Source organism: Heterodontus francisci, chromosome 20 (assembly GCF_036365525.1).
Source record: "Heterodontus francisci isolate sHetFra1 chromosome 20, sHetFra1.hap1, whole genome shotgun sequence".
NCBI lineage: Eukaryota > Metazoa > Chordata > Chondrichthyes > Heterodontiformes > Heterodontidae > Heterodontus > Heterodontus francisci.
In genome coordinates, this window is record NC_090390.1 from 81,184,540 (window position 1) to 81,210,434 (window position 25,895).

A 25,895-nucleotide genomic window follows, 5' to 3' on the forward strand; every position below is an offset into this window, starting at 1 on the left:
GTCACACACCTTCCAGCCTCTAGCCTCTGCACACAGCTACAGTTAGCTGAACCTCGTTAACCACTCAGCACCTCCAATTAGGCAGCAGCAAACTCCAGTGCTGTACCTGTCCTGGGAGTGTTTGATGGGACAGTTGAGAGGGAGTTTTACTCTGTATCTAACCTCGTGCTGTACCTGTACTGGAAGTGTTTGATGGGACAGTTGAGAGGGAGTTTTACTCTGTATCTAACCTCGTGCTGTACCTGTACTGGAAGTGTTTGATGGGACAGTGTAGAGGGAGCTTTACTCTGTATCTAACCTCCGTGCTGTACCTGCACTGGAAGTGTTTGATGGGACAGTGTAGAGGGAGCTTTACTCTGTATCTCACCCCCATGCTGTACCTGTCCTGGGAGTGTTTGATGGGGACAGTGTAGAGGGAGTTTTACTTTGTATCTAACCCCGTTTTTTTTTTTTTTTTTTGTGGGCAGTGTAGAGGGAGTTTTACTCTGTATCTAACCCCATTTTTTTATTTTTTTATTTTTTTTATTTACTCTGTATCTAACCCCCGTTTTTTTTTTTTTTTTGTTTTGTTTTTTTTTTTTCCTTTTATATTTTTCACATCGAGGGGGCCTTTATCCCTCAGGCCCCCTTTATGTACATATTTACAGTTTTAAAATAACTTTATTAAAACAGATAAATAAACAAAAAACTCAAATTAAAATGCCATTCTCGGCGTCGACGATGCACTCCAGTCCCTGCGGTGCCCACCGGTCGCGGAAGGCCTCAAGCGTACCGGCGGACACCGCATGCTCCTTTTCCAGGGACACCCGGGCGCGAACGTAACCGCGGAAGAGGGGCAGGCAATCGGGGAGGACGGACCCCCCGACGGCCCGCAACCTGGACCTGTGAATTGCCACCTTGGCCAGGCCCAGGAGCAGACCGACGAGGAGATCCTCCTCCCGGCCCGAGCCCCTCCGCACCGGGTGCCCAAAGATCAGGAGCGTGGGACTGAAGTGCAGCCAGAATTTGAGGAGCAGCCCCTTCAGATACTCAAATAGGGGCTGCAACCTCGCACACTCCATATAAATGTGGAACACGGACTCGTCCAGGCCGCAGAAAGTACAGGTGGCCTGGGAGTCCGTGAACCTACTTAAAAGCCTATTGCACGGGACTGCTCTGTGCAGCACCCTCCACCCCAGGTCCCCGATGTAAAGGGGGAAGACTCCCGCGTAGAGAGACCTCCATCGGGGTTTCCCCTCGCCGCCAGATGGCAACGCGGACCGCCAGGGCGTGTCCGGCCGGCTGACGAGGGCGAGGAAGTGGAGAGTGTGCAGGAGCAGCCCGTACAGGAAACCCCTCCGCGCCGATTGGAATGGCACGGAGGGCATTTCCGAGAGGCGGCTCGGGTTGTGCGGGACCGGCTCCCGAGGAGGGTTTCGGGGCCTGGGTCCGATGAGCAGTTCCGGCCGAGCGGGGGTCGGCTCGGCCGGAATCGCTCCGCACTCCCGAGCCCCCTCGCCACCCGCAGTGAGGGGCGTCCCGGGGGTTTCGGCTACTCCTCCTCCCGCCGGACCGTCCCCGGAGTCGGCCGCCCGGACAGCCGAGGCGCTCTCCTCCGCCGGCGGGGGAGCGCCCTGACTGGAGGCGACCATGTTCCAGACTCGGAAAAGATCCCGGTAAAAGACAGGCAACTCCCTCAGAGAGGCGCGGCTAACGGACTCCACCGGGAGCTGCGTGTCGTCTTGAAGGCAGTGATACTGGCGGAAAAAATACGTCGCCAGCGCACACCATCTGGGAGGACGCTCGACGTACAGGTATCTCTGCAGGGTCCGAAGGCGGAGAGTCGCAGCCTGGGTGCGGACGCACACCAGCGACTGACCGCCCTCCTCGATCGGGAGACTCAGGACCGCGGCAGAGACCCAGTGTTTCCTCTTGCCCCAGAAGAAATCGACGAGTTTCTTCTGGATCTTGGTGGCAAATACAGGGGGCGGGGCCAAAGTGACCAACCGGTACCACAGCATGGAGGCCACCAGTTGGTTTATGACCAACGCTCGGCCCCTGTAGGAAAGCACTTGGAGCAGTCCTGTCCAGCGCCCCAGCCGAGCGGTGACTTTCGCTTCCAACTCCTGCCAGTTTGCCGGCCAGGCTTCCTCAGCGGGGCTAAGGTGGACTCCCAGATAGAGGAGGTGCGTGGTGCTCCACGCAAAAGGTGTCATCTCCTCCGGCAGGGAGTCCACCCGCCACTGACCAACCAGGAGTCCGGAACATTTCTCCCAATTGATCCTCGCGGAGGACGCGGCAGAAAAGGTCTGCTGGCAGTCGCGCATCCTCCGCAAGTCAACGGGATCTGTGATTGCGAGGAGCACGTCGTCGGCGTAAGCCGAGAGGACGACCCGCATGGCCGGCTCGCGCAGAGCCAATCCCGTCAACCTCCTGCGAAGCAGGCACAGGAAGGGCTCCACGCAGATGGTATACAATTGGCCGGACATGGGGCACCCCTGACGCACTCCTCTCCCAAATCGAAGGGGCGCCGTCAAGGACCCGTTAACTTTGACTAGACACTCTGCGGCGGCGTATAAAAGTCGGACCCGGGCCACGAAATGCGGCCCGAGTCCGAAAGCGCGCAGAGTCCCGAAAAGGTAATCGTGATCCACCCTGTCGAACGCCTTCTCCTGATCGAGGGAGAGAAAGGCGACCGACTGACCAGTCCTCTGGGAAAGATGGATCAGGTCCCGGACCAGGTGGATGTTGTCCTGGATGGACCGGCCCGGGACCGTGTAGGACTGGTCGGGGTGGATCATGTGGGCCAGCACGGAGCCCAGGCGGGTAGACATAGCCCGGGCAAAGATCTTATAATCCGTGCTGAGGAGGGAGACCGGACGCCAGTTTTTAAGCAGGCGGAGATCGCCCCTCTTCGGCAGCAGGACGATGACCGCCCTGCGCCACGAGAGGGGCATCTCCCCGGTCGCCAGGCTTTCCCCCAGGACCCGCGCGTAATCGTCCCCCAGGACGTCCCAGAACGCCCTGAGGAACTCCACGGTCAACCCATCCAGCCCTGGGGATTTGCCCCTCGAGCGCTGGTGGAGGGCGCCAGTCAGCTCCGCCAACGTGAGCGGAGCCTCCAATCCTTCGGCGCCCTCCGGGCTGACCTGCGGCAGGTCCTCCCACAAAACTCTGCGCGCATCCTCGCTGGACGGATCCGGAGAGAACAACGCACTGTAATACGTCCGGACCAGGAGGCCCATTCCCTCCGGATCCGTGATGGAGGATCCGTCGTCGGCCAGCAGCTCGACGAGCTGCTTACGGACCCCCCGCCATTTTTCCAGCGAGTAGAAGAAGGGAGAGGCGCGGTCCAAATCTTCCAGGATCTGGATCCGCGACCTCACGTACGCGCCTCGGGACGCTATGAGCTGCAGGTCCCTCAGCGCGCCCTTCTTCTCTTTGTACGCCTGCCACAGAGCCGGGTCCGCGACGGCATGACCGAGGCGGGACTCCAAGTCGAGCACCTCCCTCTCAAGGCGCCCGATCTCGGCTTCCCGCCTCTTGGTCGACCCCTTCGCGTACTCCTGACAGAAGACGCGGATGTGAGTCTTGCCCACATCCCACCATAGCCTCAAGGAGGGGAAGCCCCCCTGCTTCCTTCTCCAGTCGGCCCAGAATCGACAGAACGAGTCCCGAAATCGCACGTCCTCCAGCAGCCGGTTGTTAAAGTGCCAGTACGCGGACCCCGCCCGCGTGCGGAGCGGAGTGAACTCCGCCCACACCAGGCGGTGGTCCGAGCACGGCACCAGCCGCATGGAGGCCGCCGAAACGCGGGAGACGTACGCCTGCGAAATGTAGAGGCGGTCGATTCGCGACCCCCCTCCTCCAGACCTCCACGTGAAGGCGCTGGAGTCGGGATGGAGATTCCGCCAGACGTCCACCAAGTTAAGGGAGCTGATCAGTCCCCTCAACTTCTCCACCGACGCTTGGCCGCGCTGGGGACCGGAGCGATCCCCCACCTCGAGGGTGCAGTTAAAATCCCCCCCGAGGATGATGCACTCGCCGCTATCGATGGAGCTCAAGAGAGCGGACACTTCTTCAAAGAAGCGCGCTTGCAACGCGCCGGGCCTGGGCGCGTACACGTTCACAAAGTGGAGCGGCACGCTACCCAGGCGAACGGCGAGGTGGAGCAAGCGGCCCGGCACTAGCTCCTTGACCCCCAAGATCTCCGGCTGAAAAGTCGGGGCCAACAAGATAGCCACCCCACTAGAAATAGGGGTGAGGTGACTCATGTAGACCCCACCCTGCCACTCCAGGAGCCAGGTGGCTTCGTCTCCCGGAACGGTGTGGGTTTCCTGCAGAAAGCTCACCGCGTATCTCCCTTCCCTAAGGACTGAGAGATTGTGAAATCTGCGGTGAGCCCCTCGGCTGCCGTTGATGTTGAGGCTGGCTATGGTTATCTTCATGTCAAAGGTACTTAAAACCCGTCACCAACAGCTCACTGTGAGGAGGGAGTGGAAGTGCACCTGGCCCTTCACTCCCCCAGCAACCCATTGAGGAACACATTAAAACGGCGCCTCTCAACCAGTTTCACGTCCGCGCGCTTGCCCGCTATCTTAAGGGCGGCACGGACGGACTGGATGATCAGCGCCAGATTCGACCAACGGTCGAGGGCCAGCTGAACTTTATTGCGGCAACCCCTGCAAGCCGCGAGGAAATCCCGGAGTTCCGCCGTGGGGATGAGAGGAGATTCGGTGGGAGGCACGAGGGACTCCACCACCTCACTGGCGATGGAATCAAGATCATCCTCCGTGCCCCGCACCGAATCCCCATCCTCCTCCGGGTCGTCACCGCCAGCGGCCAACACATCCACCACACACTGTGGGGCGGACGTCCCGGCCGCGCCAGCTGGTCCCGCCTCCGTCACGATCCCACCCCCAGGATCGATGGCGGAGGAGTCCTCTCTGGGTTCTATTGTGAAACTGGAGCCTGTAGGCACCAGCGGCTCAGGACCCCCCTCCACCTCCGTCCCCAGGGCAATGAGTGGTCCAGGGGAGACAGAAGTTCCCGACTCCGGGAAACCAGCCGGAGCCGAGATTGGAGGCGGAGGGAGGAGGCCATCTCCCGCTCCGCCAGCACCCACAGGCCCAGCAGATGGGGCAGCATTCTCAGTTATCACTGGGTCGGGTGTCTCCTGGTTGGTGGTGGACTCCGGCTGGGAGGCCCGACCCTCTGGGGCCTCGCCCTCCCCTTCATTCAGGACACCCGACCCAGTAGCAGTGGCAGAATGGGCGGCTTCCCCAGGCTCCCCCACCACAAGCAGGGCCCCACTTACTCCTTCAGGAGGGGCCTCATGTACCGGGGCCATCCCCTCCCCTCCATCCTGAGGAATAGGGAGCACCTGCCCGGACTTTGCAGCCTTGGTGGTGGCGGTAGGGGAAACCTGGGGACCCGAAACAGGAGACAGCTCCCCTCCAACAGATGGGCCCTGCGCCTCAGGGCCCCTTGTTACCTCTGTGGAGGGGTGCCTTCTCCTCTTTTTCCCAGTTGTGTGCGGAGGCTCAGAGACCTCCATATCATCAGAGGCCTCCACCTCCACACTCTCCTTTTTTTTATTCACCCTGGGCCTGAGCCCAGCCCTGGGGCAAGTTGACTTCCCGAGATCGGGCCTTGGGCTGAGCTCAGGCTCGGGTAGTGTCACGATATCCAGGGGACGGGCCTCTCGATGTTTATTTCTCCTCCGCGCCTTCCTTCCACTTGGACGGTCACCCCCCTCCCTGCCGGAGGCCGTGAAAACCACAGCCTCCGGTACCGACTGAATGGTATCTGGTGGTGGTGTAGTGGGGGTGGGAGGAGGTGCAGCGTCGCCACCCTGGGCCGCTGAGTTGGAGTTGGCAGCCGGGAGGTTGGGGCAGTTCTTACGAACATGCCCCACCCCCTTACAGACATGGCACCGCACCCCGTCCAAGGTCCAGAAGACGCGGTAGGCCGTCCCCTGGAATTCTACATTGAAGTGGCCCTCTGTCACCTCCTCCCGCGCCAGCTGCATGAATAACTGGCGGCGGAAGGAGTAGACGTGTCGGAGGCTGTTCTCCCGAAGACCGAGCGGGACTGGGGTGAGCCCCGTCTTTACCTCCCCCAGATGGTGCAGGTGGGGAAGGAGGAGCTCACCAGGGATGAAGGGTGGGACATTGGATAAAATGAGCCTTTGCGCAGTTGCCTCCAGGGGGTCCACTGGCAGAAAGGTCCCGCCCACGGTGAGCCCCTTGCTCAGAGCCAGGGACACCGCCCGCTCGGTCTTCAGGAAAAACACTGCCTTCCCGTACATTTTAGAGGCTGCAACAATGGCCGAAGGGCCGACAACCTCGGCCATTGCTTTCACGCATGCCTCTATAGTCATGTTCGGGTGGACGTAGCTCTTGACCCCATGCTTCGTTGTTAATAAAGCAAAAGGTGACGGGGCAACAGGTGCAGCTGCAGCAGCCGCAGCAGCATATGAACGGGAAGGCCCCGCCACCGGCGAAGAGGGGCTTGCCATGGGGTCTAAGAGCTACGTCCACCCCCAAGAAACAAAACAAATTTACACAATTTTAAAAAAAAAGCAAACTTTAAACAAGGTGGAGTGGGAGTAGAGGAGGATGGGGTAGGATGGTAAAGGAAATGGGGAGGATAGGTGACTGAGGCGACTGAGTGGAGGAAGGGAGAGAAAGGCTGAAAAGGATGTTTGATCCAACTGCCAGTTGGAGCACCTTTATAACAATTAGTCCAAAACTGTTTGTTGTCTTCCAGTTGGGGGAGGCTTCTTCGCCCGGGACGGCTGGAGCCGCCCGGTACTCTCCTCTTCTGATTTTAACAAGACAGTCTTCACCCGGGCAACTCCAGCTGTCCCGAGCAGGCAGTTGGGGTGGGGAGGGAGCTCCCTGTGTGCAAACACCAATACAAACACAGGGGCCCCTACTGGATTTGGCTGCCCCACCCCTGAGTCTTCAGGCCTCTTCTCCCTCCCCCAAACAGTTTAAACTTCAGAGTCTTTCAGGTGCCCTGACACCCACCTTTCCAGAAAAATTGCAGCCTTCCTTGATGGTTTCCCTCCACTCTGTATTCACCTTTCTCCAGTCTCTCTCCCCAGTTGCTGCAGTCTCCACTCTCCACTCTGCAGTTGCTGCAGCACAGGTGCAGCTGCTCCCCCTGATTGCTGGCAGGAAGTGCTCCAAATTGACCAGCCAATCCCCGTGCTGTACCTGTCCTGGGGAGTGTTTGATGGGGACAGTGTAGAGGGAGCTTTACTCTGTATCTAACCCCGTTTTTTTTTTTTTTTCTGTACCTGTCCTGGGAGTGTTTGATGGGGGACAGTGTAGAGGGAACTTTACTCTGTATCTAACCCTGTTTTTTTTTTTTTTTTTTTGATGGGGACAGTGTAGAGGGAGCTTTACTCTGTATCTAACCCCGTTTTTTTTTTGTTTTTTTTCTTTTTTTCCTTTTTTTTTCAAGGTGACCTTTATACCCCAGGCCCCTTTTATATTTTTCACATCGAGGGGGCCTTTATCCCTCAGGCCCCCTTTATGTACATATTTACAGTTTTAAAATAACTTTATTAAAACAGATAAATAAACAAAAAAACTCAAATTAAAATGCCATTCTCGGCGTTGACAATGCACTCCAGTCCCTGCGGTGCCCACCGGTCGCGGAAGGCCTCAAGCGTACCGGCGGACACCGCATGCTCCTTTTCCAGGGACACCCGGGCGCGAACGTAACCGCGGAAGAGGGGCAGGCAATCGGGGAGGACGGACCCCCCGACGGCCCGCAACCTGGACCTGTGAATTGCCACCTTGGCCAGGCCCAGGAGCAGACCGACGAGGAGATCCTCCTCCCGGCCCGAGCCCCTCCGCACCGGGTGCCCAAAGATCAGGAGCGTGGGACTGAAGTGCAGCCAGAATTTGAGGAGCAGCCCCTTCAGATACTCAAATAGGGGCTGCAACCTCGCACACTCCGTATAAATGTGGAACACGGACTCGTCCAGGCCGCAGAAAGTACTGCTGGCCTGGGAGTCCGTGAACCTACTTAAAAGCCTATTGCACGGGACTGCTCTGTGCAGCACCCTCCACCCCAGGTCCCCGATGTAAAGGGGGAAGACTCCCGCGTAGAGAGACCTCCATCGGGGTTTCCCCTCGCCGCCAGATGGCAACGCGGACCGCCAGGGCGTGTCCGGCCGGCTGACGAGGGCGAGGAAGTGGAGAGTGTGCAGGAGCAGCCCGTACAGGAAACCCCTCCGCGCCGATTGGAATGGCACGGAGGGCATTTCCGAGAGGCGGCTCGGGTTGTGCGGGACCGGCTCCCGAGGAGGGTTTCGGGGCCTGGGTCCGATGAGCAGTTCCGGCCCAGCGGGGGTCAGCTCGGCCGGGATCGCTCCGCACTCCCGAGCCCCCTCGCCACCCGCAGTGAGGGGCGTCCCGGGGGTTTCGGCTACTCCTCCGCCCGCCGGACCTTCCCCGGAGTCGGCCGCCCGGACAGCCGAGGCGCTCTCCTCCGCCGGCGGGGGAGCGCCCTGACTGGAGGCGACCATGTTCCAGACTCGGAAAAGATCCCGGTAAAAGACAGGCAACTCCCTCAGAGAGGCGCGGCTAACGGACTCCACCGGGAGCTGCGTGTCGTCTTGAAGGCAGTGACACTGGCGGAAAAAATACGTCGCCAGCGCACACCATCTGGGAGGACGCTCGACGTACAGGTATCTCTGCAGGGTCCGAAGGCGGAGAGTCGCAGCCTGGGTGCGGACGCACACCAGCGACTGACCGCCCTCCTCGATCGGGAGACTCAGGACCGCGGCAGAGACCCAGTGTTTCCTCTTGCCCCAGAAGAAATCGACGAGTTTCTTCTGGATCTTGGTGGCAAATACAGGGGGCGGGGCCAAAGTGACCAACCGGTACCACAGCATGGAGGCCACCAGTTGGTTTATGACCAACGCTCGGCCCCTGTAGGAAAGCACTCGGAGCAGTCCTGTCCAGCGCCCCAGCCGAGCGGTGACTTTCGCCTCCAACTCCTGCCAGTTTGCCGGCCAGGCTTCCTCAGCGGGGCTAAGGTGGACTCCCAGATAGAGGAGGTGCGTGGTGCTCCACGCAAAAGGTGTCATCTCCTCCGGCAGGGAGTCCACCCGCCACTGACCAACCAGGAGTCCGGAACATTTCTCCCAATTGATCCTCGCGGAGGACGCGGCAGAAAAGGTCTGCTGGCAGTCGCGCATCCTCCGCAAGTCAACGGGATCTGTGATTGCGAGGAGCACGTCGTCGGCGTAAGCCGAGAGGACGACCCGCATGGCCGGCTCGCGCAGAGCCAATCCCGTCAACCTCCTGCGAAGCAGGCACAGGAAGGGCTCCACGCAGATGGTATACAATTGGCCGGACATGGGGCACCCCTGACGCACTCCTCTCCCAAATCGAAGGGGCGCCGTCAAGGACCCGTTAACTTTGACTAGACACTCTGCGGCGGCGTATAAAAGTCGGACCCGGGCCACGAAATGCGGCCCGAGTCCGAAAGCGCGCAGAGTCCCGAAAAGGTAATCGTGATCCACCCTGTCGAACGCCTTCTCCTGATCGAGGGAGAGAAAGGCGACCGACTGACCAGTCCTCTGGGAAAGATGGATCAGGTCCCGGACCAGGTGGATGTTGTCCTGGATGGACCGGCCCGGGACCGTGTAGGACTGGTCGGGGTGGATCATGTGGGCCAGCACGGAGCCCAGGCGGGTAGACATAGCCCGGGCAAAGATCTTAAAATCCGTGCTGAGGAGGGAGACTGGACGCCAGTTTTTAAGCAGGCGGAGATCGCCCCTCTTCGGCAGCAGGACGATGACCGCCCTGCGCCACGAGAGGGGCATCTCCCCGGTCGCCAGGCTTTCCCCCAGGACCCGCGCGTAATCGTCCCCCAGGACGTCCCAGAACGCCCTGAGGAACTCCACGGTCAACCCATCCAGCCCTGGGGATTTGCCCCTCGAGAGCTGGTGGAGGGCGCCAGTCAGCTCCGCCAACGTGAGCGGAGCCTCCAATCCTTCAGCGCCCTCCGGGCTGACCTGCGGCAGGTCCTCCCACAAAACTCTGCGCGCATCCTCACTGGACGGATCCGGAGAGAACAACGCACTGTAATACGTCCGGACCAGGAGGCCCATTCCCTCCGGATCCGTGATGGAGGATCCGTCGTCGGCCAGCAGCTCGACGAGCTGCTTACGGACCCCCCGCCATTTTTCCAGCGAGTAGAAGAAGGGTGAGGCGCGGTCCAAATCTTCCAGGATCTGGATCCGCGACCTCACGTACGCGCCTCGGGACCCTATGAGCTGCAGGTTCCTCAGCGCGCCCTTCTTCTCTTTGTACGCCTGCCACAGGGCCGGGTCCGCGACGGCATGACCGAGGCGGGATTCCAAGTCGAGCACCTCCCTCTCAAGGCGCTCGATCTCGGCTTCCCGCCTTTTGGTCGACCCCTTCGCGTACTCCTGACAGAAGACGCGGATGTGAGTCTTGCCCACATCCCACCATAGCCTCAAGGAGGGGAAGCCCCCCTGCTTCCTTCTCCAGTCGGCCCAGAATCGACAGAACGAGTCCCGAAATCGCACGTCCTCCAGCAGCCGGTTGTTAAAGTGCCAGTACGCGGACCCCGCCCGCGTGCGCAGCGGAGTGAACTCCGCCCACACCAGGCGGTGGTCCGAGCACGGCACCAGCAGCATGGAGGCCGCCGAAACGCGGGAGACGTACGCCTGCGAAATGTAGAGGCGGTCGATTCGCGACCCCCCTCCTCCAGACCTCCACGTGAAGGCGCTGGAGTCGGGATGGAGATTCCGCCAGACGTCCACCAAGTTAAGGGAGCTGATCAGTCCCCTCAACTTCTCCACCGACGCTTGGCCGCGCTGGGGACCGGAGCGATCCCCCACCTCGAGGGTGCAGTTAAAATCCCCCCCGAGGATGATGCACTCGCCGCTATCGATGGAGCTCAAGAGAGCGGACACTTCTTCAAAGAAGCGCGCTTGCAAAGCGCCGGGCCTGGGCGCGTACACGTTCACAAAGTGGAGCGGCACGCTACCCAGGCGAACGGCGAGGTGGAGCAAGCGGCCCGGCACTAGCTCCTTGACCCCCAAGATCTCCGGCTGAAAAGTCGGGGCCAACAAGATAGCCACCCCACTAGAAATAGGGGTGAGGTGACTCATGTAGACCCCACCCTGCCACTCCAGGAGCCAGGTGGCTTCGTCTCCCGGAACGGTGTGGGTTTCCTGCAGAAAGCTCACCGCGTATCTCCCTTCCCTAAGGACTGAGAGATTGTGAAATCTGCGGTGAGCCCCTCTGCTGCCGTTGATGTTGAGGCTGGCTATGGTTATCTTCATGTCAAAGGTACTTAAAACCCGTCATCAACACCTCACTGTGAGGAGGGAGTGGAAGTGCACCTGGCCCTCCACTCCCCCAGCAACCCATTGAGGAACACATTAAAACGGCGCCTCTCAACCAGTTTCACGTCCGCGCGCTTGCCCGCTATCTTAAGGGCGGCACGGACGGACTGGATGATCAGCGCCAGATTCGACCAACGGTCGAGGGCCAGCTGAACTTTATTGCGGCAACCCCTGCAAGCCGCGAGGAAATCCCGGAGTTCCGCCGTGGGGATGAGAGGAAATTCGGTGGGAGGCACGAGGGACTCCACCACCTCACTGGCGATGGAATCAAGATCATCCTCCGTGCCCCGCACCGAATCCCCATCCTCCTCCGGGTCGTCACCGCCAGCGGCCAACACATCCACCACACACTGTGGGGCGGACGTCCCGGCCGCGCCAGCTGGTCCCGCCTCCGTCACGATCCCACCCCCAGGATCGATGGCGGAGGAGTCCTCTCTGGGTTCTATTGTGAAACTGGAGCCTGTAGGCACCAGCGGCTCAGGACCCCCCTCCACCTCCGTCCCCAGGGCAATGAGTGGTCCAGGGGAGACAGAAGTTCCCGACTCCGGGAAACCAGCCGGAGCCGAGACTGGAGGCGGAGGGAGGAGGCTATCTCCCGCTCCGCCAGCACCCACAGGCCCAGCAGGTGGGGCAGCATTCTCAGTTATAACTGGGTCGGGTGTCTCCTGGTTGGTGGTGGACTCCGGCTGGGAGGCCCGACCCTCTGGGGCCTCGCCCTCCCCTTCATTCAGGACACCCGACCCAGTAGCAGTGGCAGAATGGGCGGCTTCCCCAGGCTCCCCCACCACAAGCAGGGCCCCACTTACTCCTTCAGGAGGGGCCTCATGTACCGGGGCCATCCCCTCCCCTCCATCCTGAGGAATAGGGAGCACCTGCCCGGACTTTGCAGCCTTGGTGGTGGCGGTAGGGGAAACCTGGGGACCCGAAACAGGAGACAGCTCCCCTCCAACAGATGGGCCCCGCGCCTCAGGGCCCCTTGTTACCTCTGTGGAGGGGTGCCTTCTCCTCTTTTTCCCAGTTGTGTGCGGAGGCTCAGAGACCTCCATATCATCAGAGGCCTCCACCTCCACACTCTCCTTTTTTTTATTCACCCTGGGCCTGAGCCCAGCCCTGGGGCAAGTTGACTTCCCGAGATCGGGCCTTGGGCTGAGCTCAGGCTCGGGTAGTGTCACGATATCCAGGGGACGGGCCTCTCGATGTTTATTTCTCCTCCGCGCCTTCCTTCCACTTGGACGGTCACCCCCCTCCCTGCCGGAGGCCGTGAAAACCACAGCCTCCGGTACCGACTGAATGGTATCTGGTGGTGGTGTAGTGGGGGTGGGAGGAGGTGCAGCGTCGCCACCCTGGGCCGCTGAGTTGGAGTTGGCAGCCGGGAGGTTGGGGCAGTTCTTACGAACATGCCCCACCCCCTTACAGACATGGCACCGCACCCCGTCCAAGGTCCAGAAGATGCGGTAGGCCGTCCCCTGGAATTCTACATTGAAGTGGCCCTCTGTCACCTCCTCCCGCGCCAGCCGCATGAATAACTGGCGGCGGAAGGAGTAGACGTGTCGGAGGCTGTTCTCCCGAAGACCGAGCGGGACTGGGGTGAGCCCCGTCTTTACCTCCCCCAGATGGTGCAGGTGGGGAAGGAGGAGCTCACCAGGGATGAAGGGCGGGACATTGGATAAAATGAGCCTTTGCGCAGTGGCCTCCAGGGGGTCCACTGGCAGAAAGGTCCCGCCCACGGTGAGCCCCTTGCTCAGAGCCAGGGACACCGCCCGCTCGGTCTTCAGGAAAAACACTGCCTTCCCGTACATTTTAGAGGCTGCAACAATGGCCGAAGGGCCGACAACCTCGGCCATTGCTTTCACGCATGCCTCTATAGTCATGTTCGGGTGGACATAGCTCTTGACCCCATGCTTCGTTGTTAATAAAGCAAACGGTGACGGGGCAACAGGTGCAGCTGCAGCAGCCGCAGCAGCATATGAACGGGAAGGCCCCGCCACCGGCGAAGAGGGGCTTGCCATGGGGTCTAAGAGCTACGTCCACCCCCAAGAAACAAAACAAATTTACACAATTTTTTTTTAAAAAGCAAACTTTAAACAAGGTGGAGTGGGAGTAGAGGAGGATGGCGTAGGATGGTAAAGGAAAAGGGGAGGATAGGTGATTGAGGCGACTGAGTGGAGGAAGGGAGAGAAAGGCTGAAAAGGATGTTTGTTTCAACTGCCAGTTGGAGCACCTTTATCACAATTAGTCCAAAACTGTATGTTGTCTTCCAGTTGGGGGAGGCTTCTTCGCCCGGGACAGCTGGAGCCGCCCGGTACTCTCCTCTTCTGATTTTAACAAGACAGTCTTCACCCGGGCAACTCCAGCTGTCCCGAGCAGGCAGTTGGGGTGGGGAGGGAGCAACAGTTTAAACTTAATAGTCTTTCAGGTGCCCTGACACCCACCTCTCCAGAAAAATTGCAGCCTTCCTTGATGGTTTCCCTCCACTCTGTATTCACCTTTCTCCAATCTCTCTCTCCAGTTGCTGCAGTTTCCACTCTCCACTCTGTTTTCACCTTTCTCCAGTCTCTCTCTCCAGTTGCTGCAGTTTCCACTCTCCACTCTGCAGTTGCTGCAGCACAGGTGCAGCTGCTCCCCCTGATTGCTGGCAGGAAGTGCTCCAAATTGACCAGCCAATCCCCGTGCTGTACCTGTCCTGGGGAGTGTTTGATGGGGACAGTGTAGAGGGAGCTTTACTCTGTATCTAACCCCGTGCTGTACCTGTCCTGGGAGTGTTTGATGGGACAGTGTAGAGGGAGCTTTACTCTGTATCTAACCCCGTGCTGTACCTGCCCTGGGACTGTTTGATAGGACAGTGTAGAGTGAGCTTTACTCTGTATCTAACCCCGTTTTTTTTTTTTTTTTTCTGTAGAGGGAGCTTTACTCTCTAACCCATTTTTTTTTTTACAAGGTGACCTTTATACCCCAGGCCCCTTTTATATTTTTCACATCGAGGGGGCCTTTATCCCTCAGGCCCCCTTTATGTACATATTTACAGTTTTAAAATAACTTTATTAAAACAGATAAATAAACAAAAAACTCAAATTAAAATGCCATTCTCGGCGTCGACGATGCACTCCAGTCCCTGCGGTGCCCACCGGTCGCGGAAGGCCTCAAGCGTACCGGCGGACACCGCATGCTCCTTTTCCAGGGACACCCGGGCGCGAACGTAACCGCGGAAGAGGGGCAGGCAATCGGGGAGGACGGAACCCCCGACGGCCCGCAACCTGGACCTGTGAATTGCCACCTTGGCCAGGCCCAGGAGCAGACCGACGAGGAGATCCTCCTCCCGGCCCAAGCCCCTCCGCACCGGGTGCCCAAAGATCAGGAGCGTGGGACTGAAGTGCAGCCAGAATTTGAGGAGCAGCCCCTTCAGATACTCAAATAGGGGCTGCAACCTCGCACACTCCGTATAAATGTGGAACACGGACTCGTCCAGGCCGCAGAAAGTACAGGTGGCCTGGGAGTCCGTGAACCTACTTAAAAGCCTATTGCACGGGACTGCTCTGTGCAGCACCCTCCACCCCAGGTCCCCGATGTAAAGGGGGAAGACTCCCGCGTAGAGAGACCTCCATCGGGGTTTCCCCTCGCCGCCAGATGGCAACGCGGACCGCCAGGGCGTGTCCGGCCGGCTGACGAGGGCGAGGAAGTGGAAAGTGTGCAGGAGCAGCCCGTACAGGAAACCCCTCCGCGCCGATTGGAATGGCACGGAGGGCATTCCCGAGAGGCGGCTCGGGTTGTGCGGGACCGGCTCCCGAGGAGGGTTTCGGGGCCTGGGTCCGATGAGCAGTTCCGGCCCAGCGGGGGTCAGCTCGGCCGGGATCGCTCCGCACTCCCGAGCCCCCTCGCCACCCACAGTGAGGGGCGTCCCGGGGGTTTCAGCTACTCCTCCGCCCGCCGGACCGTCCCCGGAGTCGGCCGCCCGGACAGCCGAGGCGCTCTCCTCCGCCGGCGGGGGAGCGCCCTGACTGGAGGCGACCATGTTCCAGACTCGGAAAAGATCCCGGTAAAAGACAGGCAACTCCCTCAGAGAGGCGCGGCTAACGGACTCCACCGGGAGCTGCGTGTCGTCTTGAAGGCAGTGACACTGGCGGAAAAAATACGTCGCCAGCGCACACCATCTGGGAGGACGCTCGACGTACAGGTATCTCTGCAGGGTCCGAAGGCGGAGAGTCGCAGCCTGGGTGCGGACGCACACCAGCGACTGACCGCCCTCCTCGATCGGGAGACTCAGGACCGCGGCAGAGACCCAGTGTTTCCTCTTGCCCCAGAAGAAATCGACGAGTTTCTTCTGGATCTTGGTGGCAAATACAGGGGGCGGGGCCAAAGTGACCAACCGGTACCACAGCATGGAGGCCACCAGTTGGTTTATGACCAACGCTCGGCCCCTGTAGGAAAGCACTCGGAGCAGTCCTGTCCAGCGCCCCAGCCGAGCGGTGACTTTCGCCTCCAACTCCTGCCAGTTTGCCGGCCAGGCTTCCTCAGCGGGGCTAAGGTGGACTCCCAGATAGAGGAGGTGCGTGGTGCTCCACGCAGAAGGTGTCATCTCCTCCGGCAGGGAGTCCACCCGCCACTGACCAACCAGGAGTCCGGAACATTTCTCCCAATTGATCCTCGCGGAGGACGCGGCAGAAAAGGTCTGCTGGCAGTCGCGCATCCTCCGCGAGTCAACGGGATCTGTGATTGCGAGGAGCACGTCGTCGGCGTAAGCCGAGAGGACGACCCGCATGGCCGGCTCGCGCAGAGCCAATCCCGTCAACCTCCTGCGAAGCAGGCACAGGAAGGGCTCCACGCAGATGGTATACAATTGGCCGGACATGGGGCACCCCTGACGCACTCCTCTCCCAAATCGAAGGGGCGCCGTCAAGGACCCGTTAACTTTGACTAGACACTCTGCGGCGGCGTATAAAAGTCGGACCCGGGCCACGAAATGCGGCCCGAGTCCGAAAGCGCGCAGAGTCCCGAAAAGGTAATCGTGATCCACCCTGTCGAACGCCTTCTCCTGATCGAGGGAGAGAAAGGCGACCGACTGACCAGTCCTCTGGGAAAGATGGATCAGGTCCCGGACCAGGTGAATGTTGTCCTGGATGGACCGGCCCGGGACCGTGTAGGACTGGTCGGGGTGGATCATGTGGGCCAGCACGGAGCCCAGGCGGGTAGACATAGCCCGGGCAAAAATCTTATAATCAGTGCTGAGGAGGGAGACCGGACGCCAGTTTTTAAGCAGGCGGAGATCGCCCCTCTTCGGCAGCAGGACGATGACCGCCCTGCGCCACGAGAGGGGCATCTCCCCGGTCGCCAGGCTTTCCCCCAGGACCCGCGCGTAATCGTCCCCCAGGACGTCCCAGAACGCCCTGAGGAACTCCACGGTCAACCCATCCAGCCCTGGGGATTTGCCCCTCGAGAGCTGGTGGAGGGCGCCAGTCAGCTCCGCCAACGTGAGCGGAGCCTCCAATCCTTCGGCGCCCTCCGGGCTGACCTGCGGCAGGTCCTCCCACAAAACTCTGCGCGCATCCTCGCTGGACGGATCCGGAGAGAACAACGCACTGTAATACGTCCGGACCAGGAGGCCCATTCCCTCCGGATCCGTGATGGAGGATCCGTCGTCGGCCAGCAGCTCGACGAGCTGCTTACGGACCCCCCGCCATTTTTCCAGCGAGTAGAAGAAGGGTGAGGCGCGGTCCAAATCTTCCAGGATCTGGATCCGCGACCTCACGTACGCGCCTCGGGACCCTATGAGCTGCAGGTTCCTCAGCGCGCCCTTCTTCTCTTTGTACGCCTGCCACAGGGCCGGGTCCGCGACGGCATGACCGAGGCGGGATTCCAAGTCGAGCACCTCCCTCTCAAGGCGCCCGACCTCGGCTTCCCGCCTCTTGGTCGACCCCTTCGCGTACTCCTGACAGAAGACGCGGATGTGAGTCTTGCCCACATCCCACCATAGCCTCAAGGAGGGGAAGCCCCCCTGCTTCCTTCTCCAGTCGGCCCAGAATCGACAGAACGAGTCCCGAAATCGCACGTCCTCCAGCAGCCGGTTGTTAAAGTGCCAGTACGCGGACCCCGCCCGCGTGCGGAGCGGAGTGAACTCCGCCCACACCAGGCGGTGGTCCGAGCACGGCACCAGCCGCATGGAGGCCGCCGAAACGCGGGAGACGTACGCCTGCGAAATGTAGAGGCGGTCGATTCGCGACCCCCCTCCTCCAGACCTCCACGTGAAGGCGCTGGAGTCGGGATGGAGATTCCGCCAGACGTCCACCAAGTTAAGGGAGCTGATCAGTCCCCTCAACTTCTCCACCGACGCTTGGCCGCGCTGGGGACCGGAGCGATCCCCCACCTCGAGGGTGCAGTTAAAATCCCCCCCGAGGATGATGCACTCGCCGCTGTCGATGGAGCTCAAGAGAGCGGACACTTCTTCAAAGAAGCGCGCTTGCAAAGCGCCGGGCCTGGGCGCGTACACGTTCACAAAGTGGAGCGGCACGCTACCCAGGCGAACGGCGAGGTGGAGCAAGCGGCCCGGCACTAGCTCCTTGACCCCCAAGATCTCCGGCTGAAAAGTCGGGGCCAACAAGATAGCCACCCCACTAGAAATAGGGGTGAGGTGACTCATGTAGACCCCACCCTGCCACTCCAGGAGCCAGGTGGCTTCGTCTCCCGGAACGGTGTGGGTTTCCTGCAGAAAGCTCACCGCGTATCTCCCTTCCCTAAGGACTGAGAGATTGTGAAATCTGCGGTGAGCCCCTCTGCTGCCGTTGATGTTGAGGCTGGCTATGGTTATCTTCATGTCAAAGGTACGTAAAACCCGTCACCAACAGCTCACTGTGAGGAGGGAGTGGAAGTGCACCTGGCCCTCCACTCCCCCAGCAACCCATTGAGGAACACATTAAAACGGCGCCTCTCAACCAGTTTCACGTCCGCGCGCTTGCCCGCTATCTTAAGGGCGGCACGGACGGACTGGATGATCAGCGCCAGATTCGACCAACGGTCGAGGGCCAGCTGAACTTTATTGCGGCAACCTCTGCAAGCCGCGAGGAAATCCCGGAGTTCCGCCGTGGGGATGAGAGGAGATTCGGTGGGAGGCACGAGGGACTCCACCACCTCACTGGCGATGGAATCAAGATCATCCTCCGTGCCCCGCACCGAATCCCCATCCTCCTCCGGGTCGTCACCGCCAGCGGCCGACACATCCACCACACACTGTGGGGCGGACGTCCCGGCCGCGCCAGCTGGTCCCGCCTCCGTCACGATCCCACCCCCAGGATCGATGGCGGAGGAGTCCTCTCTGGGTTCTATTGTGAAACTGGAGCCTGTAGGCACCAGCGGTTCAGGACCCCCCTCCACCTCCATCCCCAGGCCAATGACTGGTCCAGGGGAGACAGAAGTTCCGGACTCCGGGAAACCAGCCGGAGCCGAGACTGGAGGCGGCGAGAGGAGGCCATCTCCCGCTCCGCCAGCACCCACAGGCCCAGCAGATGGGGCAGCATTCTCAGTTATAACTGGGTCGGGTGTCTCCTGGTTGGTGGTGGACTCCGGCTGGGAGGCCCGACCCTCTGGGGCCTCGCCCTCCCCTTCATTCAGGACACCCGACCCAGTAGCAGTGGCGGAATGGGCGGTTTCCCCAGGCTCCCCCACCACAAGCAGGGCCCCACTTACTCCTTCAGGAGGGGCCTCACGTACCGGGGCCATCCCCTCCCCTCCATCCTGAGGAATAGGGAGCACCTGCCCGGACTTTGCAGCCTTGGTGGTGGCGGTAGGGGGCACCTGAGGACCAGAAACAGGAGGCAGCTCCCCTCCAACAGATGGGCCCTGCACCTCAGGGCCCTGTGTTATTTCTGTGGAGGGGTGCCTTCTCCTCTTTTTCGCACTTGGGCGTGGAGACTCAGAGACCTCCATGTCATCAGAGGCCTCCGCCTCCGCACCCTTTTTTCCTTTTTTAGTCACCCTGGGCCTGAGCCCAGCCCTGGGACAGGTGGATTCCATGGGAATGGGCTTTGGGCTGAGCTCAGGCTCGGGTTGAGTCAAAGTGTCCAGGGGACGCGCCTCACGATGTTTCTTTTTTCCCCGCGTCTTCCTTCCGCTCGGACGGACGCTCCCCTCCCCGCCAGAGGCTGTGAAAACCACAGCCTCCGGAACCGACTGAGCGGTGTCTGTTGGATGTGCGGGGGGAGTGGGAGGAGGTGCTGTGGAACCACTCTGGGCCGCCGAGGTGGAGCTGGCGGCCGGGAGGTTGGGGCAGTTCTTCCGAACATGCCCCACCCCCTTGCAGACGTGGCACCGCGCCCCGTCCGAGGTCCAAAAGACGCGGTAGGCCGTCCCCTGGAACTCCACATTAAATTGGCCCTCCGTGTCCTCCTCCCGCGCCAGCTGCATAAATAACTGGCGGCGGAAGGAGTAGACATGTTGGAGGCTGTGCTCCCGAAGACCAAGCCGGACTGGGGTGATCCCCGACCTCACCTCCCCCAGATGGTGTAGGTGGGGGAGGAGGAGCTCACTGGGAATGAAGGGTGGGACGTTGGACAACATTATCCGATGCGCAGTGGCCCCCAGAGGGTCCACTGGCAGGAAGGTCCCCCCCACAGTGAGCCCTTTACTCAGGGCCAGGGACACCGCCCGCTCGGTCTTCAAAAAGAACACAGCCTTCCCATACATTTTTGAGGCCGCAACAATGGCCGAGGGGCCGACAACCACGGCCATTGCCTTAACGCAGGCCTCAATAGACATGTTGGGGTGGGGATAGCTCTTCACCCCATGGCTGCATGTCAATAATTTAAAGGGTGACGGGGCCACGTGGGCAGCCACAGAAGCTGCAGCTGCGTAGGTAGTAGAGGGCCCCGCCACCGGTGATGAAGGGCTTGCCATGGGTCCAAGAGCTAAACCCACCCCAAATTGTGGACTTGCACACTAAATAACAGATTCACAGAAAAATTTGAAAAGACAAACAAACAAACAACAGGTTAGTGGAGAGGCTGAGGTAAGAGAGGAGAGGCAAAGGCAGGCTGGAAGGGATGACTTGCTTTCTGGAGGTGGTGCTCACAGTACACTTAAAACAAACAGTCTTTGAAGTTGGTCTTCCGGTCTTCTGGTTGGGGGAGTCGTCTTCACCTGGGTCAGCTGAAGCTGCCCAGGCACTATCTATCCCCTTCCGTCTGTTTAGCTGGGCAGCTTCAGCTGACCCAGGTTTGGCAATTGGGGTGGGGAGGGAGCTTCCCTGTGTGCTTTTGCAGCAGCACAGATTCCTGTTGAATTGGCAGCCCCACCCCTTGTTGTTCCAGCCACTTGTTCCTCCCCCAACAGTCCAAAGTAAATTACTGGTGTTCAGCACCCACCTCCAGACAAAGCCTTGTTTCCAACAAAAAAAAAAGAATGTCACTTTCTTCTCTTTTAAAGGTGATTGTTGTTGGAGTTTTCCTCTGCTTGTTTGTAGAAGCTCTCCCTTGCTCAGTGTAGCTCCTCTCTCCACCTCTGCAACCTCCAACTGCCACCAGCACTCTCAGCTGCACCTCGTTGATGCACTCAGGCTCCCAAATCAGTGGGCAGCCAATCCCAGTGCTGTACCTGTCCTGGGAGTGTTTGATGGGGACAGTGTAGAGGGAGCTTTACTCTGTATCTAACCCCGTGCTGTACCTGTCCTGGGAGTGTTTGATGAGACAGTGTAGAGGGAGCTTTACTCTGTATCTAACCCCGTGCTGTACCTGCACTGGGAGTGTTTGATGGGACAGTGTAGAGGGAGCTTTACTCTGTATCTAACCCCGTGCTGTACCTGCCCTGGGACTGTTTGATGAGACAGTGTAGAGGGAGCTTTACTCTGTATCTGAGTATTTGAAGCTAATACTGAGTATGAAAGAGTAGTGAAGTATCAACTAACCTTTAATACGCCCTTAATAGCTGCTTCCTTTTCTTCCAGGCATGAGCACTTACACCGATAAACTCTTCAAGTTCCGAAATGGAAGGTGGGAAGACGTCCTAAGTGACGAGATTAATGTGCACAGAGGGGTTGCTAACCGTTTTGCTGGCCGGTCCGTCGCATGTGTGGATCGGAAGGTAAAGGAACTGTCACAGCATTGAATTTCATTCCAGTTTGTGATGATCTCTTCCCGGCAGATATGTGAAAAGAGCAGAAATGGTGTTTGTTGTTCCCTCACCCTGTGTTATGCTATGACTTTACAGCAGCAAGAACAACTTGCATTTACATAGCAACTTTAACGTAGTGAAACATCATGAGATGCTTCACAGGAGCGTTATCAAACAAAATTTGGCGCCGAGTGATATTAGGTCAGATGACCAAACGCTTGGTCAAAGAGGTAGGTTTTAAGGAACATCTTAAAGAGGACAAGAGAGGTAGAGAGGCGGAGAGATTAAGGGAGGGAATTCCAGAGCTTAGGGCCCAGGCAGCTGAAGGCAATTAAAATTGCAGATGCGCAGATGAGAGCAGAATTGGAAGAGTGCAGAGATGTCGGACTTTACCAGAATGACAAGAAGCAGATTGAGTTGAGCATCAGCCTATCTCATTGTCAAATGGGTGTGGGAGTCTGTGAGAAAGCCTTAAGGCCACACCACACCTCAGCAAGGAAATATTGCTTTTGGAATGGGTGCAGCACAGGTTCATTAGAATGTTAGGGCTTAGGTGGTTAAATTGTGAGGACGCATGCATAAACCTGAGAGTAAATGGTGATCTGATCAAGGTCTTTAAGATGTTAAAAGGATTTGATAGTGTAGATATGGAGAACCTGTTTCTAGAGGTGAGAAAATTGAGTACAAGGAGGTACAATCTTAAAATTAGAGCCAGGCCATTTAGGGAGGAAATGAGGAAGCACTTTTCCACACAAATCCTAGCATCATAGAATGGTTACAGCACAGAAGGAGGCTGTTCGGCCCATCTTGTCCATGCCAGCTCTCTGCAAGAGTAACTCAGCTAATCCCACTCTCCCCCACCTTTTCCTCGTAGTCCTGCAAATTATTTCTCTTCAGATAATTATCCAATTCCCTTTTAAAAGCCATGATTGAACATGTTTCCACCACACTCTCAGGCAGTGCATTCCAGATCCTAACCACTCGCTGCGTAAAATTTTTTTTCCTCATGTCACCTCAGGTTCTTTTGCCAATCGCTTTAAATCTTTGTCCTCTGGTTCTCAACACTTCTGACTATGGGAACACCTTCTGCCTATCTACTCTGTGCAGACCCCTCATGATTTTGAATAAATCTGTGTTCCAAAAGGTGGTGGGACAATTAGACCTTTTAAGACTGAGATCTGTAGAATTTTATTGGATAAGGGTATTTTATTTTTTATTTGTTCATGGGATGTGGGCGTCGCTGGCCAGGCCAGCATTTATTGCCCATCCCTAATTGCCCTTGAGAAGGTGGTGGTACAACTGAGTGGCTTGCTAGACCATTTCAGAGGGCATGTAAGAGTCAACCACATTGTTGTGGGTCTGGAGTCACATGTAGGCCAGACCAGGCAAGGACAGCAGATTTCCTTCCCTAAAGGACATTAGTGAACCAGATCGGTTTTTACAACAATTGACAGTGGTTTCATGGCCATCATTAGACCAGATTTATTAATTGAATTCAAATTCCACCTTCTGCTGTGGTGGGATTCGAACCCCAGAGCAATACCCTGGGTCTCTGGGTTACTAGTCCAGTGACAATACCACTACGCCACCAACTCCCCATCAAGGGATATGAAGCAAAGGGAGAAAATGGAGTAAAAGTACAGACCAGCCATGATCTAATTGAATGGTAGAGCAGGCTTGACAGCTGAGAGACTTCCTTCTCTTGCTATGTTCTAAAGAGAAGGACTATGTGAACAATATGAGCATGTGGACTGTCTAAAGTTTACTTACCAACGTACTAGCTGCAATTTGCCGTAATCTAGTTAGTTTGACAGGAGGGTTTGGTAATTTTCCTGATCTCTTGTCTTTTAACCATTTACACATAACCTCAAGTCACAACAAAAGCCCTCACATAAGTTTTGCACCAGCTATAATCTTGAAAATCATTTTGAGATGAGTGCAAAAATTCTTCCTGGATATTTTGTTTCATAAATAAGAGGAATGCACACTTACAAAGTTCTAATGAAGGCAGTGCTGACACCTTTGATAAACACATTTCACAATTTTGCTTGAAGTCAACTTGACTCAGTTGCTAGCACCCATGGCTCTTGAGTATAAAGATCATGGGTGAAAATCCCGCCCTAGGTCTTGAGCACAAAACCTGGACTGACATTCCAGTGCAGCGCTCGGGGAGTCCTGCACAGTCAGAGGTACTGTCCTTCAGGTGAGACGTCAAACTGAGGGCCTATTCAGATGGCCATAAAAGATCTCCCAGCACTATTTGACGAAGTGGAGCTCTCTCGGTGTCCAGGCCAGCAGTCCTCTCTCAGCCAGTGGTACTAAAGACAGCTTAATGGATCATACACTTTTCTGCTTGTGGGATCTTGCTGTGCGCAAAATAGCTGCCACGTCGGCACTGCATTTAAAAGTGATTTTTTTGCATTTGAAGTGCTTTTAGATGTTCCTGGGAGCTGGGATAAGGCACAATGTCAAACCAAACCTTTCCTAACTCTCTTTTCCAGGGCTAAACACTCCTTACTTACTCCAGTCATACCTTAGTTTCCTCCCATGAGCTTTTAAAGCTCATGATTGTCATCGCCAATCACTAGTGCTTGTGTAATCTTGTCTATTTTTCTATTTGTAGTGGGATTTGGGTGTCATTTGGAGACAGAGTATTGTCCATCCCTGGTTGCCCTGACAATTGTTGTCAGTTGAGTGACTTTCGAAGCTATTTCAGTGAATGCTAAGATTCAACCACGTAGTATGGACTGGTCACTTGCAGCTCAGAGCCAGGTGAACATGGTCACTTCCCTGAACAACATTAGTGAGCCAGTGGGTTTTTAGCACTATCTGGCAACTTTAATGGTGATTTATTTTTCGAGTACGAGCCTATAAATTGCAGAGTTGATTGAATTTAGTGTTGCAACTTACCACAGTGACACTCACAGCCTCTGGCTTGCTCGTCCATTGGCATCGCAAGTACTATATTTTCTCTCCTATCACACTGTGCACTGTGCTTCTCCTTCTCATAAAGTCTGCTGCCCTTGGGTGTTCCTTCACTCTACCGCGGCAGAGTCCCCACATGATTAGCAACTCTAATAAATCAGGTTTTGGATGAGGCTGTTAGCAGTGTAGACTGCTTGCTGCTCTCAATCGGCTGTGCCAGTGTAAGTCTCCAGGTGGTGATCGGCTCGCTTGTAGATATTTCACATTTTGTTAATCACTTGTTGCAGAAAGCTGCTTGTGCCAGCTGTTTCCCTCTCAGAAACAGTTGTGGCTCTTCATCCTGAGGGAAGGAAGCATTTGATGGTTATTTCCAATTTGTCCTGTTTTGTTCTAAAAATGCAGCCATACCAAAAGGGTGAGGACTCCGTCTACAAGCAGCCTCATCTATTCAGTCCTGATGACCTCACCTGGCAGGGAGGACTGACTTGTTCTGCACTTCCGGGTGCCAACCTTGCGTCCCATTAGCAGTTGGTAAGCTTTGCAGTGCCCGGAGGAGATGACGACTCGACTAAAATGCATCTCGTACCATTTCAGAACAACCCTGGACTGTCTCCTGAATTACCTTTATTGATTTGTGAGGAGGACGCTGGCTCTTTGTCAACCAGTTGCTTTCCTTTTCCCAGTTGATTCTCCACACTGCATTCATTTTCTGTCCAGGGGGGGACGGAGATGATGGTGTAGTGGTAATGTCACTGAGCGAGTAATCCAGAGACCTAGGCTAATGCTGTGAGGGTACAGGTTCAAATCCCACCATGGCAGCAGCGGGAATCTAAATTCAATTCATAAAATATCTGGCATTGAAAGCTAGTCTCGGTAATTGTATCATGAAACTATCATCAATTGTTGTCAAAACCCACCTGGTTCACTAATGTCCTTTAGGGATGGAAATCCGCCCTCTTTACCTGGTCTGGCCTACATGTGACTGCAGACCCACAGCAATCAGCTTGACTCTTAACTGCCCTCTGAAATGGCCTAGCAAGCCACTCAGTTCAAGGGCAATTAGGGATGGGCAACAAATGCTGGCATTACCAGCAATGCCCACATCCCAATGAACAAATAAAAAACAAAATGACTCCTGACAACGCAGAGCATATGCAGAGCGATCGCAGCTGTCATCAATGCGTGAGAACATTTGCCAGCCTGCCAATATGAATGCGCGCACATGACATCACCATGAATGACAGTCCTCACCCTGCAATAGCCATCTCTATTCACCCAAACAGTACCCTGCTCCTTCCCACCATCCCTGCTTCAATCGCCACTTCACCCTGCTCGACCATGCGCTCCCCACCACGCCACTACCTTCCATCAGCCACTTGCTCCCTCAGCTACCCACTCCTTCCTCATTGGCTGCTCTCACCCCTCGGCTACTCGCTCCAGTCTTCTCCCCTCAGCCCTCAACGCTTTCTCGCCCTCCCCACTGGCTGTTTCCCCC

The 25,895-nt window shown here is 57.4% G+C and overlaps 1 protein-coding gene across 1 annotated transcript in view; it reads left to right on the top strand.

Moving 5' to 3' along the window:
* Nucleotides 1–25,895, top strand: part of crtac1b (cartilage acidic protein 1b) — a 341,954-nt gene that overhangs the window by 123,697 nt on the left and 192,362 nt on the right. The window contains exon 4 of the mRNA XM_068053120.1: nucleotides 21,309–21,445. Within this exon, the coding sequence (XP_067909221.1) occupies nucleotides 21,309–21,445 (137 nt within the window). The remainder of the gene's footprint in view (nucleotides 1–21,308; nucleotides 21,446–25,895) is intronic.